Source organism: Lampetra planeri, chromosome 16 (genome assembly GCF_965212315.1).
Source record: "Lampetra planeri chromosome 16, kcLamPlan1.2.h2, whole genome shotgun sequence".
In the NCBI taxonomy this organism is placed as follows: domain Eukaryota; kingdom Metazoa; phylum Chordata; class Hyperoartia; order Petromyzontiformes; family Petromyzontidae; genus Lampetra; species Lampetra planeri.
Window position 1 is genome coordinate 556,724 of NC_136122.1, and position 19,301 is coordinate 576,024.

A 19,301-nucleotide genomic window follows, 5' to 3' on the forward strand; every position below is an offset into this window, starting at 1 on the left:
GATTGTGTAAATGAGGAGTGTGTGTGGCATTTGCGATCGTACAACATTCCTGCACAATGGGGTGGAGCGGTGGCTTAGCGGTTTGCGCGCTGCACAATATAAACAGGGTTCTGCACCCCCCCCTCCATCAACTTGCACTGACGCGCAGGTTCCCTTGACCGATATACCTTGGCAGGTCGTCCATCCCGAAGTGGACTGACAAAAGGCTGTGTACTATAATTAGTGGTACTTCACATGAACTGAATATTCAACAAGCAATTGCATGACACTGAAGCTGTTAACCCTGCTGTGTGTCGTTTTGGCAGAGGAGAACGAAGAGAGGAGTATTATCGATCCCAACTACAAGGATGAGCCAAAGCTGCAGGAACTCATTCGGGTACTGTGCTCACACCGTTACTGATTTTTCCTGCAGTGCCACTAAGGCCGTGCTATGCGCAATTAGGATCACACACAGCATGCGTCACCTCCTACTGTGATATTACCGCAGATTACCTTAATGGATAGAGGACTCCAGAGCTTGGGAAATAGTTTGGACCGGCTAACCTGGCTGCTGCCATTCCCGCTCGTCTGTGGTTCCTCGCACCTCTGAGTCATTCTCTGTCACTGAAGGCGAGCGAATACTATACGGCACGTCAAAAGTTGAAGTTGTTGTCATGACTTTGTCTGTGAACACAGCACCTTCCGATAAGAATGGCGTGTATACCAATATTATCCGTAAGAATAATTTTGGGTTAAATCGCATAAAATAAACAACACATGCCAATTAGGTACTAGGACAGCACACACCGGTGTGTTGTACTAGTAATTAATTGGCGTGTTCTGTTTACGTCACAAGCCTTACTAATTAGCTGTGTCGGGTGGTGGCGGGTTTAACAACGCATTTATATTCATGCGATCTAACCCAAAAAAAACTCTTGTGGATAATGTCGGTTGCGAAAGCCTACGTGTTAAACTGAGCAATGGTACTCGTGATGTCATTTGCTATGACTACTGCGTGATGCACTGTAACCGTGCGCTTGATTAGAATGGAGTGACGCTGTCCTGACAGGTGCTGATCGACTGGATAAACGATGTCCTCGTCGATGAACGCATCATTGTGAAGAACTTGGAAGAGGACCTCTACGATGGGCAGGTTCTGCAGAAACTCTTGGGTGAGTGTGGCTTGCCGTCGTCTGTCGATTCTTGAGACTCGCTGAGATTTTCCAATCATGATTCAAACTTGTAATGCTGCGCCGCCACCACCACACAGTGTTCGTTCGCTCGCTCGCGAAGAGAATATACGTATGTTTGTTGACTTCTTTCGCACCATGTGTAGCCAACCGTGCTAATCCGAGGTGCGAGAGGAAAGACGACAAACTAAACGCACACAAACAAAAAATTACTCGGAGGTGCGAGGAGTAACCACAGACGAGATGGAAGGCAGCCATGCTGGTGAGCTGGCACTACCAACGATTGTCCAAGCTCTGCTGTCCCCTATATAGATTAAATATCTTTTCAGATAATTAATGAGTGTTTACATGGGCGAGCAAACCAGAGCGCCCGGAGAAAATTCACGCATGTGAGGTCAACACTATCCTATACAGACGGAATAGGTGCAGCCCGCATTTTTGCTGGTACTCCTGCCACAACATTTTTGCGATCCCCCAACTCTCACCACGACAATGCTGGATTACAGGCGTGCACCACCGCTGTTCGGGAAGATAAACTTAAGAATAATAAGCCAGGAGACTCGATTATCCACGCTAATGATGGGGAGGATGGCCAAGGATAATTCAAAATCGCGGATAATAAAAAAAAATATATACATTTCCCACAGATCTCTATCCCAAAAACCACGACAATAGGTATACATTATTGTCCAAGTTAAGCAAATTGAGTTCGTTAATGGAAAAACTAAAATTTGTAGTAAAGACTTAACCAATCAATAATGTGCTTGCTCAGTGATAATACTTTCCTGTTCCCACACAGAAGAGTCTGCCCACAAAGTGGATGGCAGAGCCACGCCAATCAAAATCAATCAAACTCTGCCCATTATTGTAGAGATATGCAACTACTGTACTGTAGAGGAGATCACGTGGATTTCGGATTAACAGGAGCAACATATTTGTTTGGTTTAACCACGTGACTTATTACTAATTTGGGCTTAAGGGAAAATCCACCAGTTATTAATTTATGATGAAATCGGATAAACCTCACGCGGATAATAGAGTCAACTGTAATAGTAAAAAATAACGCAGGCCTCGTGTCTCTGATTCATCCACGAGGTGGTCGTCTATGACTGCGGCCGCGTGAATCCCGTGTTGTGTGCTCCCCTGCGCCTGTCCCCGGCCGGTGGCAGAGGCCCTGGGGCAGCAGAAGTTGAACGTGGCGGAGGTGACGCAGTCGGAGATTGGACAAAAGCAGAAGCTTCAGACGGTGTTGCTCGCCGTCAATCACATCCTCAAGCCCCAGCAGTGGAGCATCAAGTGGTCCGTTGACCGTACGTTTTCGTTTGCATCAGTTGCTCGTTACGAACTAAATTGGGATGGCACACGCAGCAGCAGCGGCAACCTTCGACCTCCAAAACTCACGAACCATTGCCCCTTTTGCTGGCCGGGTGCCGAGTCTCCTTGTGTCGCACAGGGGCAGCTGGTACTGGGAGTGCGTGCTGCCCAATGCTTTGAGATTAGACGGGATGCAAGTCGCTTATCGCGTGTAAAGCACTCTTAAGACACGTCGGCATGGAGGAGGGCCGCTCCATCATAAACAAATCATTGCCATTTATTATTATTCAGGTTCATTCTCCACTATACACGGATGGAATGGTAACAATACACGCGTATGGCAGCGAGTTAACAGATCCATGTTTAATTCTGACCGTGAGAAACCAGGGACCTATACGATTGACTTTGACCTTTTACTATTACTACCCATGATCTCTGGCAAAGACAAAATCTGATGGCCTGCTAATTGCAGTTAGTGGTACGCCACCTGCCGGACCAAGCGTGCTATAGCACGTCATGTGGAGATGCTGCCCATGCAAGACGAGAAAGGGAATCTGTACCATGAGCAGATACTTCACCATGTCAGCCATAGGAGAGTGGGTGAGTGTGTCTGTGAGTGGTGCGTATGAGTGGTGAGTATCTTGTGTGTATGAGTCGTGAGTATCTGGTGAGCATGAGTGCCATTTGACTGGTGTCCAATGACCCTATCTGGTGAGTATTATTTGAGTGTCTGGTGAGTTTTGTGTTCGGTGAGTGGGTAGCGTCAGGTGACTTATTATGTCACCCCATACAAAGAGACGGGCTTCCCTAGAGTTAATTATCATAATGATAGATGATTACATTCTTACACGTTCGAAATCAGATTCAAATTCAGTCTGCATTAAAGAACATTAAAATAATGCATACGACAATGACAGCCGTGTGTTGACGTGTAAGTGGATGTTATTGGGCAGTACTGGCGTTATAAAGTGGGGCTAATGGTAGTGATGAAGTGCCCTTGTGTAGCAGTGTCAACAGTAATTATGTGAGTGCTGTGTAAATGCAATGAGGCCACTCTGCCGATTGGAATGAAAACGCCAGCTGCTGCGATTGCCAGCAATGCCCTCTGTTTGTCGTTTAAACCAAATTTTCTACGTACGGATGTACTGTATGTTGAACTCCTTCTACACCATACGTAGTCAACTGTGCTAATTAGAGGTGTGGGGGATGGACAACAAACTAAGCACAAAAAGCAGTTCTAAAGAAGTGAGTTTTCAATCTAGATTTAAAATCTACACACCCCGTTCACACACTTAATCTGGTTTAGTGATGTCCCAATCTAAAACCAAACTGATATTCCTCAAGTTCTTAATGGAATTTGCTATGTTTTTTAATGTAAATATATATTTACATTAAATTCAGGGTGTGTGTGTGAATGTGACACGTGGGGAGCGGTGGTGCAGGGGGCTAGCATTGCATTGCACTCCTAACCCTGCGACCCGAGTTAGATTCTCGCTCACGGACAACACCAGTGACAATGATCTGAAGCGGTTTCTGGGCCCTCCCGTAGGTCGACTCAGCCTTCAATGAGTACAGGGACTCCTCTACTCACAAACATTCGACTTACGAACTTTTAGAGATACGAACAAACCTGTTTGTATCCCGAGCACGTGACCATCCAGCTGCTGTTTGTATGTCCAGTTGGCTGTTCGGACCGAAAGTTTTAAGTTCAACCACCGCGCAATAGATGCCGGTGGTGCCATCTACATCTGCAGAACATGAAGAACCAGCGGCATCTACATCTACAAGATATACATATTTTAAAGCCATTCCCCATGTTTAGCCTACACGCGTTTGGAATCGACAGAAGTAAAGTTGAACTTACGAACAGAGCTCTGGGACTTAACTCGTTCGTAAGTAGAGGAGTCATGTTTATCTTACACCAAATTTCGATTTAAAGACATGTGGAGTTCTTTAGAAACTCCTTTTTTGTTTTCCACATAATGCACTAGCTTGATACGCGGTGGTTTGGGCTGTTGCAGTTCTTTATTATTCAAATTTCCCTCCCTTTATTACTGCTAATCCTACATAATACACTAGCATAATATGACCCCCCACCGCCTACACATTCCACAAGGAGTGACTAATTCCATATCTGCATTTGTCATCAATATGCTAAATTCCTCTGTTGATATGTAAACTCCTTTGTCAAGGCGCTGTCCTCCTCCCACCAAGCTTAAAATACGCTGCCAAACTTAGCAGTGTTCATTAAGACGCTGTCTTTCCGACAGCTCTGTTTCTTGTGGCCGAAACGTGAGAATTTTATTTTATTATGTTTTATTTTTATTATTGTATTATTTCCCTTCTACGTGACTTTACCAAGAGAACCAAGAATATCTTACACCAGCAAATGTCCACAATCTCGTAGGAATCATGTGGTGATGCTGCTGCTACTGCTGCTTTTGGCAGTGGTGCACAATGGACAAAAACACTCAGCACGTTTTTGTTGATAACAACACTGCTAGGGCTATGGGCCCTTCCCTCCTTCATAGCAACATAAATCATGGCAAATGAATACACTCTGATTAGCGTGGTTGGCTACGTACGGTGCGAAAGGGGTTCAACATGCATACATACAAGATGGTCGTGGGTTGAAACTTTGCTCTCTATTGTACACAACTTGCATGTGCATTTGGCAGCATTTTAACCTTTAAATTACAACGTAGCAATCGGAGTCAGCCAGTCACTCGGGCCATTGATGCAACAAAGCAACGCCTTTTTTGCGAGTTAACCGCACCGGTTTTGTCTTTTCGTGGCTTCCTTCTTGCGGCAGTGATTCACTCCAAAAACCTGGTGGCCATCCTCCACCTGCTGGTGGCGCTCGCCATCCACTACCGCGCTCCCATCCGCCTGCCCGAGCACGTGACCATCCAGCTGCTCGTCGTGCAGGTGCGGCGCCGGGCTCCCGCGCGCTGCTGCGTCTCCGTGTGCGCAGAGCTTCCTGCGTACAGCTGTGGCTGCAGAGCCACTCGTGTGTGTGGTGGTGGGATATGGCGCAAATCTGAGATTGTAAACGAATGCTCTGTTCAACAAACAAAGAAAGATTGTAAACTAGGAACGCTGTGTTTTGTACGTATGCATGTTGAACTTCGTTCGTACCGTACGTAACCAACCGTGCAAATCGGAGGAGCGGGAGGTGCGTGTTTTACATTGACTACATGAGAGATTCCGATTGCATCTCAAATGACCCCCACCTGGAATTTCTAGAGGTAATCCATTTGCACGTGTAAAATAAAGCACTCGCCTGCCTTACAAGTGTGCCACTCCTTCAGCAAAGGACTTCCAGATATTAATATATTTTATAATGAGACCCACGGTAACTTTTATGAAAATAACAAATACCAGGATCTTTTCTGTGGCTTAGAGTGAAGCCTTCGTGTACACAGTAATATGCAGCGGCTACTGTCTCTCGTTGTTCAAACATGAAGTCATGGGCGAGCAGATGGTTTTAATTCACTGGGTTTGATTTGTACCGTGTGAGCATGCACTGTCACGCTTCGTGTGATTTTGTTCCAGAAACGAGGAGGAAGCTTGCAAACGCGTCAAGTGCAGGAAAAAATCACCACCACTACAGAGTGAGTGGAACGGCAACCATATCTTCACATTTAAACTCATTTTGATTATGATTATTATCCGCTGCTAATAATTGGCAGCGGAGCACAAGCACAATTAACAAAACAACTCAACACATTCGTCAATAGCACCGTGGTCTTCCTTCACGGCCATGTGCTGGGGAAGAAAGGACGATTTTATCAATCCGACTTTTCCTAAACAATTCCCAAAATGTTGCATTTATTTCATAACCCTTGGCTCATTAAATGGGTGACCCGACTTAAGTTTCTCTTATGCTCTTGAATAATTGATATTTCCAGAATTACTTGCGCATCCCGTTAATGATTAATATTTGTATTTGCAGGTCAATGACGGGAAGATTTGGTGAGTACAAATTGCCGAACCCTCAAAATCCGGCGCTTTTAAGATTCTAATCGTGGCGATTTGTTTTTGTCGCCCTTCGTGTCATCACCGTCCGCGTGTTGCATTTCTATTTGGCAGAGCGCGACGCATTTGACACGCTATTTGACCACGCTCCCGACAAACTGAACGTCGTCAAAAAGGTACGGAAACGTCCGCGCGCCATTGCGAGCTCATGCGCGTAGCACACCTTCGTTCTGGGGAGACCGGCAAAAAACATCCGTTTGTGCTATCTGGCGTGACGATTTCAACTTGCATCTTCTTGGGAATTTTTTTTTCCTTTGCAAGTATTTGGTTACAGTTGCTTGGCCCATTGTGGTTGCTTCACTTTTATTCTGGCCTTTTAAAAACATGTTTACTTCTCCCCCCCCCCCCCCGCTTATAACGTCCCACGGAAGGCATTTGCAGACCTCGTAGAACCTACAGGCTATCCTGGCCACATGCCGGCTAATATAAAAGCGTCGGGTGTATCCCGCATCCAAAATGTGTTGAAAATATGAACCCCCCCCCCCCGATGCGTTGTAACAAGCCTATGAGTTGGTTGTTTCATCGTTGACAAAAAAGTGTTTACCCCTAAACCCCTAGCCATCACGACTGTTCATTGGATGCCTTCAGATAATATCACTTATTTTGCAGCACTTCACATCGATATATTTTGCAAGTAACTGTTGGAAAAGTATCGCTCCAGTTTTCGATTCCTTATGTAACGTGGTTGTGTTTTGCCATGCGGTTGTTTTTGGGCTGATTTCTATTCGCTTCGTTGTTGTACTTGTTAAGTGATTGTTTTGGTAACCGTGGTCGCTCTTGTGAACGAGGCAATTCTCGTCCCTTGAGTTCTCACTGAGTTAAGCAAAATAATGTAAACACCAGATTTGAAGTTTTCGTGACTGCAAGGATTCATACTCTTTGTTTTTTTTAGTAAAGTCACGTAGGTTAAAAAAGAAAACAAATAAATTAAATCACGACGTTTCGGAGGCAACACAAGCTTCCGTCTTCAGGTGAAACCGTCACAGCAAAATTGCTGTATCAAGTGAAGAGACATCCCAAGAGGCACGGACCTTATATACTGGTTAAGGGGGGAGGAGGAGTTGTGAGATGGTCAGTACTGCTGCTGGAACTGAGCCTTTGTAATGTAGATGGCAGAAGTAGATAAGCAAGCTAGGATTAAGCTGCCTTTTGTTATGCTGCTGGGTGGGTAAAATTCAAAGCAGGTAACTAGTGTAAAAAAGAAGCTAAACATGATAAGCAACATGTAGTGATGTTGATGGTGGTGCGTGGAGCTGGGGGTAACAGACTGATAATATGGATATGTTTAAGAAGATAAATCTCAACTGGCTGTCTATCAGTAAACTGCACGGTAACTAAAGTTTTAACTTGGTTAATTACATCTTTCCAATGATTGCTCAATCTGAATCCATCATCTCGGTTGAAGTTATGTCTGTGTTTGTATATCTGGATGGCCTCATGGACAAATATTTGGTAGTATCCAGGAGGTTTGCAAAGTACCTTGGTATCTGAGAACACAATGTCATGCGAGCCAGCAGTATTATAACAGTGGTCAGCCACGGCCGACGAATTCGTTTTGCCATGTTTCAAATCCGACTTGTGCTCGCAAATGCGGTCAGCAATGTGTCGTTTCGTTTCCCCGATATCGCAGTCACCACAGGTACAACTTAATCTGTAAACACCGGGGTACTGTAATTCAGGAATTGCATCCTTTACGGATGAGATCAGATCACGGATTTTTGTGTACTGTATTGAATCGGACCTGGATCTTGTGTTTGTTTAGAATTTGGGAAATCTTTTTGGTAACGCCTGCTATGTATGGCAACGTGATGGTTTTGATTGGAGTTTCAGGTGGTTGTTTCTGCATGGTGGGAGAAACAGCTTGGCGGATGGTGCGGTCAGTGTATTCGTTCATTTTGAGGGCCCGATGTACATGTTTTAATTCACTGGCCAGGTGGTGTTGGTCAAAGATGCAATGAGCCCTATGGTATAGTATTTTGATGAGGGAATTCTTTTGAGCCGGGTGGTGGTGGGAATCAGGCTTCAAGTAGGATTCTGTGTGGGTGGCCTTCCTGTAAACAGAATGACCCAAAGAGCCATCGGGCCTCCTCTCAAACAGAACATCCAAGAATGGTAGCTTGCCATCTTTTTCCACTTCCATGGTAAATTTGATGGATGGGTGTCTGGAAATGATGTGGTCCAGGAATTGGTTGAATGCCGTGAGGAATTGGTTCAATGCCGTGAGGCCATGTGGCCTCATTGCATCTCTGACCAACACCACCTGGCCAGTGAATTAAAACATGTACATCGGGCCCTCAAGATGAACGGATACTCTGACCGCACTATCCGCCAAGCTGTTTCTCCCACCATGCAGAAACAACCACCTGAAACTCCATCCTGGCTCCTCCCCCCTTAACCAGTATATAAGGTCGTGCCTCTTGGGACTTCTATTCACTTGATACAGCAATTTTGCTGTGACGGTTTCACCTGAAGACGGAAGCTTTTGTTGCCTCCGAAACGTCGTGATTTAATTGATTTGTTTTCTTTTTTAATCTACGTGACTTTACCGAAAAAACCAAAGAGTATAATATAAACGCCGCCTGGTTTACAAAATAAAAAGTGGACTCATATTTTAGACAATAACTATTATTATTTTTTCCCTGCTCTAAAGCTAGGCCAATTTATTATTTTTTATAATGCGCTTATTTATTAAATAACTTTCTAGCGCAGCATTCGGAGATGCAATTTTTTTCATGGACGTTATACACATTATTATAACGAGTGACATGAGAATAATAAAGGTTTTACATTATTTATAGTCGCGTGCTGCTGTGTCGTTAAGGTCAACACACTGAACCTGTGAACGCAGAGGTCGACGGTTCAATCTCCAGGCGCGGCAGTTTAAACAATGGGGTGGCAAGTTTCTTAAACCCCCCCCCCGTCGCCTCCAGCAGTGTGAATGGGTACAACACAGTCAGTTGGCAGGTGTGGTGGGGTCAAGTGTGGGCACTTCCACCTCTACCAAGAAGTCTGGCAAGTGTGGAAGAGTCGGCTAACGTACCCTGCAGAGGGTGTCTCTAGAGCTCTCTTCGAGGCCCAACCGCTAGCACTTACGTGAGCTAGCAAGCCTTCATATGTTGCATACAAACTGTCCTGATAAAAAATATTTATTTTTATATATATATAAAAAGTTTAATCTTTTGGAATGTATTTTGTTTCAGTCTCTGATCACCTTCGTGAACAAACATCTCAACAAACTGAACCTGGAAGTGACCGAGCTGGAAACGCAGGTAGGCGCCCGTGCTCTGCCCTAAGCTCCTCTACTGCTGGTGGAATACACAGTGAATGTGGGGCGCCATGGTGGCGAGATGTTAACTACCTTACGTGGTATGCAGGAAGTCTAGGGTTTGATCCCCACCCTGACGATGCCTGTATATTTGGAGTTTGTGTGTTCTCCCCATGGTCGTGTGGATTTTTCTTTGCATCCTCTGGTTTTTCCCTGCACATTTAGAATCAACACGCGTTTAGAGTATTTGGCTGCTATACATTTCCACGTGACGATAAGCAACTTAATTCAGCTAACTTTTGTAGCCAGGTCACTTCTGAAAAAGAGCTATATATAGCTCAGTGAGCCTTACCTGGTAAAATAAAAATACTTTTAGTTCATAGTTTGAAAAAATAGTAACCTGTGACCCAGAGTCGCCAGTGCTGCTCCATGTAGAACATACATTATTGATTTCATTTCTGGGAGCTTCACTCTGAATACATTTTTTATATGTCCAGGATATCGGTACACCTATAATTCCGGCATTCATAAGCTCAGATTATTCAAGCTAATATGCAAGTTAATACAATTAACTAATTACCCACCTAATTAATGTTTTTTTTTTATCATTCGGTTACTTGATCCTCAGCTCATTAAATAATTAATCTTAATGAACTAGCTTTTATTCTCTTTAATATTTAATATTTCCAGAAATTTATACTCGTGTATCCTGTTAATGAAAATAGCATTTGCATCTGAACAACCTGAACCTGACTCCATTTGACACGTAGGTAAGCTACTGCACTGGAAATCGCCTGATGATGCTGGTTGCGACTACCAGCGAAACGTCATACCACATTGTTAAAAATCTTGTAGGCTGCTCTTCAACATTCTGGTGTGCTGAAACAATAAAAGAAAACAACTTGCACGTTTGTTCACGTGATAACTCAGTGTATTTGCCTGTGCCGGATGGAGGAGAGCGTAAGCCACCCATTGGCCTCTTTACTCACGTGGCAATCTGACCCAACTGTGCCGCACGCTTTCTCACATGGCCTTGTGGGAGCCTCGGTACTGATAAAAGTTTATTTTATTTTATTAAAACCAAAATAAACTGATGACGTGCACATACGTCATCGGAATGGCAAAGGGTGAATATTTGGAGGACTACAGAGCCAGGGCAAGTGTTGGCACCAGCTCATCGCATGACGACCTTCCTGCCTGTCCGTGGTTCCTTGCATCCTGTGAGTTGTTCTCTCTCTATGACAGTGAGCGAACACTGTATGACGGCTCATTATGAGTTTAAATTGTTATTAAAGGTTATTCTGTGTATAGATGCTTTGTTAGTAATGGTCTGTTTTTCTGGTGAGCTCATCGATTGGATCTTTTGCTTCACAGTTTGCGGACGGGGTGTACCTGGTGTTGCTCATGGGCCTACTGGAGGGATACTTCGTGCCGCTGTACGGATTTTACTTGACGCCCGATAGTTTCGATCAGAAGGTAACGCGCACGATCGGTCTCGGCAGTCTCTCGCGTCACGGCTTCTGTGCACGCCCACTCCTCGCGCTCTCTCCCCGGGTTCCGTTTGTAACCCTACCACGGCCTTCCTCCTTGCCGCCATTGACCATTGCCCATGGAATCATAATCAGAAAATGTAGTTATACTGGAAGAATCCGACGAGCTATAAAGCTCTTTTTCACAGATATCCAGTCGGGGCGGGTAAGAACGTAAGAATGTTACAACAACAAACTATAAAAAAAAAACATGCTTTAGGCCAGTTCATTGATGGCAAATGTTTGACACACAAATGAAAAGCGAAAAAAACTGTCCAGTGGTTATCTCTTCCCCGGCCCCTCTTCCCCCCCCACCCCCATATATAAGCTTCCTCCCCCCCCACCCTGACGGAAGATCCTCAGGTTGGGGCATCTCGGCGACCACCCCCCACCCAAGGATGGCTCTGAAACGCCGACAGTCCCCCCCCCACCCTCCCCCCCTCCATTGGCGCATTGTATCATAAATAAATACAAAGAGGAAAGTATATATTTTTAAAAACTCACCAGTGTGCGACTGGTCACCCAGAACAGAACAGACCATGGGAACGTATCGCAGCTCAATACCCAATAAACGAACACGAAGGAGCCATCGTCACAGCGATACACTCAGCTACTCCTGACAGCAACTATCTGGTTCAAGCACCTCAATGTAAAGTTATAGTTACCGTTAAATCGGAACGGAAGAAGTTTGAGAGGTTTCTGTTATGTTGCAATGCTAAAGGAATGTTGGGGTTTGGAAGGTGGCACAGTGGTTGTAACTTTGCTTTCCACACCTGGGGACGTGAGTTCGATTCCCAGCCATTGCTAACATTGGCGGTCAGTATATCTGAACTGGTCCTGCGTTCCCTTTCACCAACCTGCCCTGACCAGCGCGGTGACGTTTGATCGAGCAACTCCCAGATGGCTTGGGGGGGAGGCCTCCGTCCAGTCGTGGACTGACAATTATGGCTGTGTAAGAAATGCAGACCAGTATATACACATTATTATTATTTTATTTCTATTATTTTTTAAATTTTATTATTTATTTTTACCTACGTGACTTTACCGAAAAACCTAAGAGTACAGCTCCACACCAACCAATTCTCAATGTGGTTGAAATCGTTTATGTAGGATTCAATATGGAATGCATAACCAGTACACAGCAATAAAATATTACCATTGAAGCAGCTTTAATTAGTTACATTGGTTCTTTATCAATCAACTGCTGCACGATGGCTTCCACATGCCGTGTTGGTCATGGGGGTTTGTTTTCCCATACTTCACCGTGATGGTCAATGCGGGTTGGTGAAGAGGGAGAGCCCAGGGCCGGTTTAGACGTCAATTGCCCTCCTGGGCTACGCGCCGACCACTGCGCCATTGCTCTACTCCTACCATAAGCTTATCACTTGGAGCCCAGGGCCGGTTTTTCCCTCTACATTTGGAATCAACATCACGTGTTCACAGTATTTGGCTGCTGCTGTACATTTCCATGGGACAAGCCACTTCGTTGAGCTATCATTTGTGGCCAGGTCGCTTCTGTAAAACAGCTATGTATAGCTCATTGGGCTTTACCTAGTAAAATAAAAAAAGTGTTCTTTTATCAACTTCTTATCTTTTATCTTACTCATCTTTGCTCCCTATGGAGCAGAAGGCCGCAACAAGCCCACGCAATGCTGGACGGTCGTTAGCAGCTTTCTCTGCTTCACTCCAAGACGGGCCTATGGTCTTTAGTTGTTTTTTTTTATCAGCTTGCTACTGTACATTTACCAAACTTAGAATGTATTAATATATTGAGTTCAAATGTAAATATAGAATTGGTTTAAATCATGTGTATATTGTAATGTAAGTTGGTTGAACTTCTTTTGCACAATATGAAGCCAACCGCGCTAATATTGCATTGCGGTTGCTTATGTTTGACAAGATGGTAAAGAGTTCGTGACGTCTCAGTCGGTGGCTATTGAAGGTCGCGACTCGTTTTTAACAGTTGACTATTCAAGATACTCCACTCTATGACTTTCAACACTGGTAACAACAATTAACACATTAAACATCGGTCAAACTTAAAAGTAAAAACAAAATAGTGAACATTACATTTGATGTGAAACCTGTCGCGTTCGAGGCTTCTATTCCAAAATCGACCTCGAATGTGTGCCAGGTCCACAACGTCACCTTTGCCTTCGAGCTGATGCAGGACGGCGGGCTGGGCAAACCCAAGGCGCGTCCTGAAGGTGAGGACCCCGATGGCTTCGGTGATCACTCGTTGCCTCTCAGCTCTGTGTTTTGTTGCCGGGGATGCCGCCGTGATTCTAGCGGTCGGCACACCGGACTTTGCCATCCAAAGGTCGCAGCTTGCACCTGCCAATCCCAACAGCTGAAGCAGTCGGGCAGCGGTGGCCAACCCGGCGTTTGCCCAAAGCCACCTCGTGCGGCTCTGTTGAAGGGGCGTAATGTAGACAAAGACAAAGATCCCCCGTATAGGCTGAACAGACTGTTGGGGCAAGTGCTGTTATCCTATGAAGGCCGGGACGGCACACAAAGGGGTGGGGGGCCAGCACCATGCCTGGCCGCCTTTGTCTACACACCACACCAGATACTCATTTGAGGCTGAGTCGACCTAGGGGAGGCCCATGACTAGTTAAGATAATCGTCACTGGTGTTGGTGGCAGTGAGCGGGAATGGATCCCGAGTCGCCGGATTCATAGCGCAGCTCGCTAACCACGACACTACCGCTCCCCATAAGGTAGACCATTCTATCACAGTCGCAAAAACAATAATGAATATCTCTCGTGCTGTCAATATACTTTTATATATATGAAGTATTGGAAAATGACGGCAGGAAACTCCTTGACGGGAACACACTTCTTTTATTAAATCTTGACTTGTAACGATACAACGCGTGGCCTCTCTTCATCACAATGCGGTCACCATACAACGGTACAACTCGTGACCTCTTCTCTCCGCCCTACACTTCTCTTGACTCTCTTAGATTCTGTGCTGCTGGCTCTCTGTGCCTCGTGTAGACTCCGCGCCTCGGCTACACTCTTCTCTCGTCTCGTGTAGACTCTGCGCCTCTGCTACACTCTCCACTCGCCTCGTGTAGACTTTGCATCTCTCTCTGGCTACACCGTATGCATACTCGGCTCGTGTAGACCTTTCTCTCTCTCTGGCTACACCGTATGCATACTCGGCTCGTGTAGACCTTTCTCTCTCTCTGGCTACACACTATACATTACTCAGCTCGTGTAGACCGTTCTCTCTCTCTGGCTACACACTTATACCTTACTCTCCTCTACTCTCCATTACTCTCCTCTCCTCTCCATTACTCTCCTCTCCGGGCTCTATCTCTGCACCTTCGTCTTCATTCTTAGATGGTTCCACTTCTGCCCCCCTACTCCTCTGTGCATCACCTTATATATCTCTTCTTCCCGGGAGACGGAGCGGATGCGGACCTCAACGTCGGCACCGCTCCTCAGTTACCCAATCACCACGCGCTATCTCTACGATCCGTTTCCGCCCAGCGCGTGTTTCCACTCCCCGACCAATCACACCGCGCTGCCACCCGATCACTCCCTCTCAGCGCGTCACCGGCACACAGCCAATCAGCAGCACTACCCCCACCCGCGCACTGACGCCTGCTCCTCCCCGTCAGCGCGCGTCACCACACACACACCCGTACATACGCGCTGGCACACGACGTATACACCCAGCGCGTATCACCACTACATCTATATTGACTTGGCTCTTTGCAGAACTCACGGATACTTTTTGGCTCTTGGTCTGTTACAGGTTGGCCACCCCTGCAGTAGTGCAAGCTTCGTACATCCCCCCCCCACCACCACCTCTGTCCACCACAGTTCATCAGCAGTGTCTGTGTGTGGTAGGGCAAAGTGTGGGTACTCCCACGTTTGTTTTCGAGGCATCTGACCAGCGTGGAAAGAATCGGCCTCATTGTCCTGTAGAGAGGCTCCAGAGTGGCCTCAAGTGGAGGCCCTTCTGCCAGCAGTGGCACGAGCAAGTAATTGCAGGGCTGGACCTTTGCCTTTTATTCATCTATTATTTTAAGGGCTGGAACTCCCCACCTAGGTACTTGGACACTGGAGAGGCCAGGTTGTTGGCTGAACCCCGTCTGGCTTTTTCCAGGTTGTGGGCTCAGCTCAGAAATCCCATTCCCCGTATCTCATCCCGATCAAAAGCCGTGAGTTGAACAGCTCCGTCACTCTCGTATGTTACTAGCAACAGTAGCACCTCACATTGGCATTATTTATCAAAGCATGACAGTAACTAGATTATGGAAAAACAGGTGTTAAGATGTTCAAACACCAAATAAAAACCTTTTGCAAGGAATCACGTCTGCATTAACCACACGCACTTGTGGTGAGCATGCAAACAAACATGCTCTGATAATATACACAGTATCTTTGATACTGGCAAAAAGGTCCCATGAGACGTTAATTACCTAATTTCTAATTGATCCTGTTGTACATCCACTTGTAGTCACCCAACATTCAGGGTTCCCTTGTGAGATGGTGCTCGAAGCTCAAATGGGCGAATGTCGAAATAGTGATCGATAACGCTGTAGGAAACTGGGTTATAACAGGGCATCCTCTGGGTTAGACTTTCTTCTGCCTGATGACGATTGCTTGCCTTGCGATCGAAACGTCGTGATCTATTATTTTTTCTACCTACGTGACTTTACCGAAAGAACCAAAGAGTATGGTTATGACACGTTCTTTCACGACCAATATTATCCATTATAAAGGGGGGGGGAGGGTTTGGGTTAGATCGCGTGAATATAAATGTGTTCTTAAACCTGCCACCACCCAACAGCCAATTAGTAAAGTTTGAGTACTTAAATTGTAAATGTTGTGGGTTTACTCTCCAACACACCGGTGTGCTGAAGTTGAAACGAATTGGCACGTTTTGTTTACGTGCCAAACCTTACTTATTGGTTGTGTCGGGTGGTGGAGGGTTTAACAACACATTTATATTTACGCGATCTAATAAAAAAAAAACACCTTCATTATGGTTGTACTGGGATCATGGACATACTTGCATTAATGGGATCTTCCATATCTTCAAGAGCAGGTTCTGTAGTGAGCCGGATAACTCCATCCTGGGTCTAAAGTTTTCCCAGAGTCTTGTAATGATATGACCTCCTCGTGCATTCAAATCCAAGTCAAGCATTAACTTGTGAGGGTGAGATGACTGTACAGGATGTTCCATGTGTCTTGTGTGACCCCCCCCCCCCCCATTGAACTATCTAACACTTCATATTTTTAAAGGTTTTATTTAACACAGAAATGAATATGCAAAGGGAAAAAATAAGGTGTTCAAATAATTATAATTGGGGCTGACAAGACATCTGGACCAGCCCTGTCGAGTGGCGCCATCTTAATGTTGCACGCGGCTCATTTCTGTTGGTTGACCTGGGTCCGTGGTGGCATTAAGAAGAAACAAATCCAACTTGAAGATGCATCGCTTGAGAAAAAGTGTTCTTGTTAAAATGTTATTGACGTTACAAGCACTGTTTTTTTTTCTTCTGATTTTGTAAACAGTTAAGAAAGATTCCTTTAAGGCCACATATAAGTTGCATTTTTCTTATCTTAATGTCATTCATTTAGCGCCTTAACTGAGGTGCTTTACAGAGAATTAAGAATGGTACATACGCATGTAATGGCGGAGATGAGGTGAATGAAATAGATTGAGAGGAGGCAATGGGCGAATCTGTAATGCGTGAATTTGGTGAAAGCGAAATGTATGACAGTAACTGATGATTAATGAATTGAATGACCGGGAAATGAGTGATGGCCATATAATGCGAATACGAGGAGGGGACCGTGATTGTGGTGGTTATGATGGGGTGGGATTCAGGGGTCGAGGGGTGAGCTCGGGGGAAAAAAGTGAGTTTTGAGGGAGGAGCGGAAACTCGTGAGCGAACGCAACAGCTGAGTGTGGAGGGGACGTTTGTAGTTTCAGGTGATGTCCCCCTCTCGGTCTAAACTATAAATGTGGCAGTGTCAAGTGCACACAAACGATAGGTGCCAAAATGTGATCGTACTTTGGAGCCACTGTCACTGCAGGCCGTGGCTTGAGTCATTTGGAGATGATTATGTTTTTGTTGATGTAAAAAAGGGAAGTTTGTCAAATGGGCCTTCCTGTGGTCACGCAAACTGTTGTTTTGTCTCCGGAGTAAATATTTCCAAATATCACGGACACGTGAATTCGAACAGTTAACGGGGCATGGTATCAGTTGCTTTCTTGCTTTCAATTTGCATTACCTCTGCCATTATGGAAACTCGTTGATTATTCCTACATTTGTATCTTGCAATTTATTGTGACATAAGCCTGCCTCTCAACCCAACGCAGATGTGGTGAACCTCGACCTGAAGTCGACCCTACGAGTATTGTACAACCTCTTTACAAAGTACAAGCATCTGGATTGATGGCTGCTGCGGTCTTTCGAGTTTACGCATCCACACCACCGCCTGCATTTAGATCTTCCCTGCCAACGCAAACGTCCAAGACTCGTGCGCAAATCTTCAGAAGGTTACGTTTAGAAACAATGTATTTGTTACAGCAGATTCTAGTTTTTGGTTACAAAATGCATTGTTAATCTGCGCATCCGATATTAAACTGTGTTTTTTTACACCTCATCACAATAACCACAGGTTTTTAAAGACACTGCAATAAACAGGCATATTACAGTAGTCCCTCGGTTAACGTTTTTAATCCGTTCCACAAAAACTATTCTTAACTGAAATAACTGTTAATTTAATATAGGAAACACATGTTAAAAGCATTAATTCGTTCCAAGATGATCAAAAGATTACCTTTTTGATCCTAAAAACTAAGTTTATAAGGCTAATTACTTTCCTACTCTTTTCCTTTTGCGAATTAACTTTAGGGGGCATTGCGTTTACTATTAATTCACCTGTGAGTTGAAACTGAAGTAAAAATCACTGAGTCTGCAAGAGAGCTGTTTCCACTGCCAAGACAAGACAACGTAACGTAAACAAAGCCAATGGAGGTCGAAACGCTCATAAATGGGCATCGCTGATTGGCAGAGGGCATGGCTCAGCCCCATTTACGAGCGCTCAGATTGGCCGAAATCGGCACCCGCGTGCATAACGTAAACGTGCCATTAATCAAGATTTTTACGTTAGTCGAAACCATGGGGTCCTATGGGAGGCAAAACGTGAACCGAAAAGCCGTTCACTGATGTCACTGTTATCCGAGGGGCTACTGTAATTGCAAAACACAATGCATGCCACTGTAATTGCAAAACACAATGCATGCCATTAATCAATAACTCCTCTTATCCAAACACTGCTGTTGAAGAATAGAGCACATTTGATAGAAGGCTATACTGGAAAAGTGTAAAGATTGCATGTATACACTGTAGTGTGCAGACATTACTTCTCTACACTCCACACTTGGTATAGCTTGATGACACACGTGAATGCTGTTCATCATTGGGCATGAGGTTACCAGCGCAGATGGAAGATTTGGCAAGTCTGTTCGTGCAGCCAAGAACATCGCTTAAGCAGGGAGAATGCCAATTGAAAGAAAGCACGGATGCACGTCCAATGCTTCAACCGGTTACATTTCAAGATATTTTTCTTCCTCGTATGGCCGATGTTGATGTCGAGGAACCACTTTTACATTGAGGTGGTTGAGCCAGATAATTGTCAGGGGTAGCAGAGTGCATCACTGTGATTATGCCTCTTAAGTTCCCTTCTGTTATCGCCACACCACAGTTTTAATATAATTTTCGAGGTTTGGATGAGTTTATTGCATTTCAAGGCAACTTGTGTTCAGGGCAGAGCATCTTACCCATAAAATGATAACCCACATTTTACCAGTGCACTTACCACTTATGTTGCCTTACACATTAAGAGTAAATGAAGCAATACCGACTATCCCCTAAATTGCCTGAAACAATTATAAAAAAAAATTAAATTGAACGGTCTGCTAAAACCATTCCATAATTTGTAAAAAAAGAAAAAA

General features: G+C 44.9%; 1 protein-coding gene across 1 annotated transcript in view; it reads left to right on the forward strand.

Annotated features, from left to right (window-relative positions):
- The window catches only part of LOC144722894 (beta-parvin-like), a 37,520-nt gene extending 19,031 nt beyond the window's left edge, over nucleotides 1-18,489 (forward strand). The window contains exons 3-13 of the mRNA XM_078601298.1: nucleotides 306-376; nucleotides 1,049-1,151; nucleotides 2,339-2,479; nucleotides 5,296-5,411; nucleotides 6,039-6,097; nucleotides 6,439-6,458; nucleotides 6,576-6,637; nucleotides 9,722-9,790; nucleotides 11,161-11,262; nucleotides 13,450-13,522; nucleotides 17,661-18,489. Coding sequence (XP_078457424.1) covers nucleotides 306-376; nucleotides 1,049-1,151; nucleotides 2,339-2,479; nucleotides 5,296-5,411; nucleotides 6,039-6,097; nucleotides 6,439-6,458; nucleotides 6,576-6,637; nucleotides 9,722-9,790; nucleotides 11,161-11,262; nucleotides 13,450-13,522; nucleotides 17,661-17,737 — 893 coding nt within the window. The 3' untranslated portion in view covers nucleotides 17,738-18,489. The remainder of the gene's footprint in view (nucleotides 1-305; nucleotides 377-1,048; nucleotides 1,152-2,338; nucleotides 2,480-5,295; nucleotides 5,412-6,038; nucleotides 6,098-6,438; nucleotides 6,459-6,575; nucleotides 6,638-9,721; nucleotides 9,791-11,160; nucleotides 11,263-13,449; nucleotides 13,523-17,660) is intronic.
- Nucleotides 18,490-19,301: the final 812 nt, after the last annotated feature.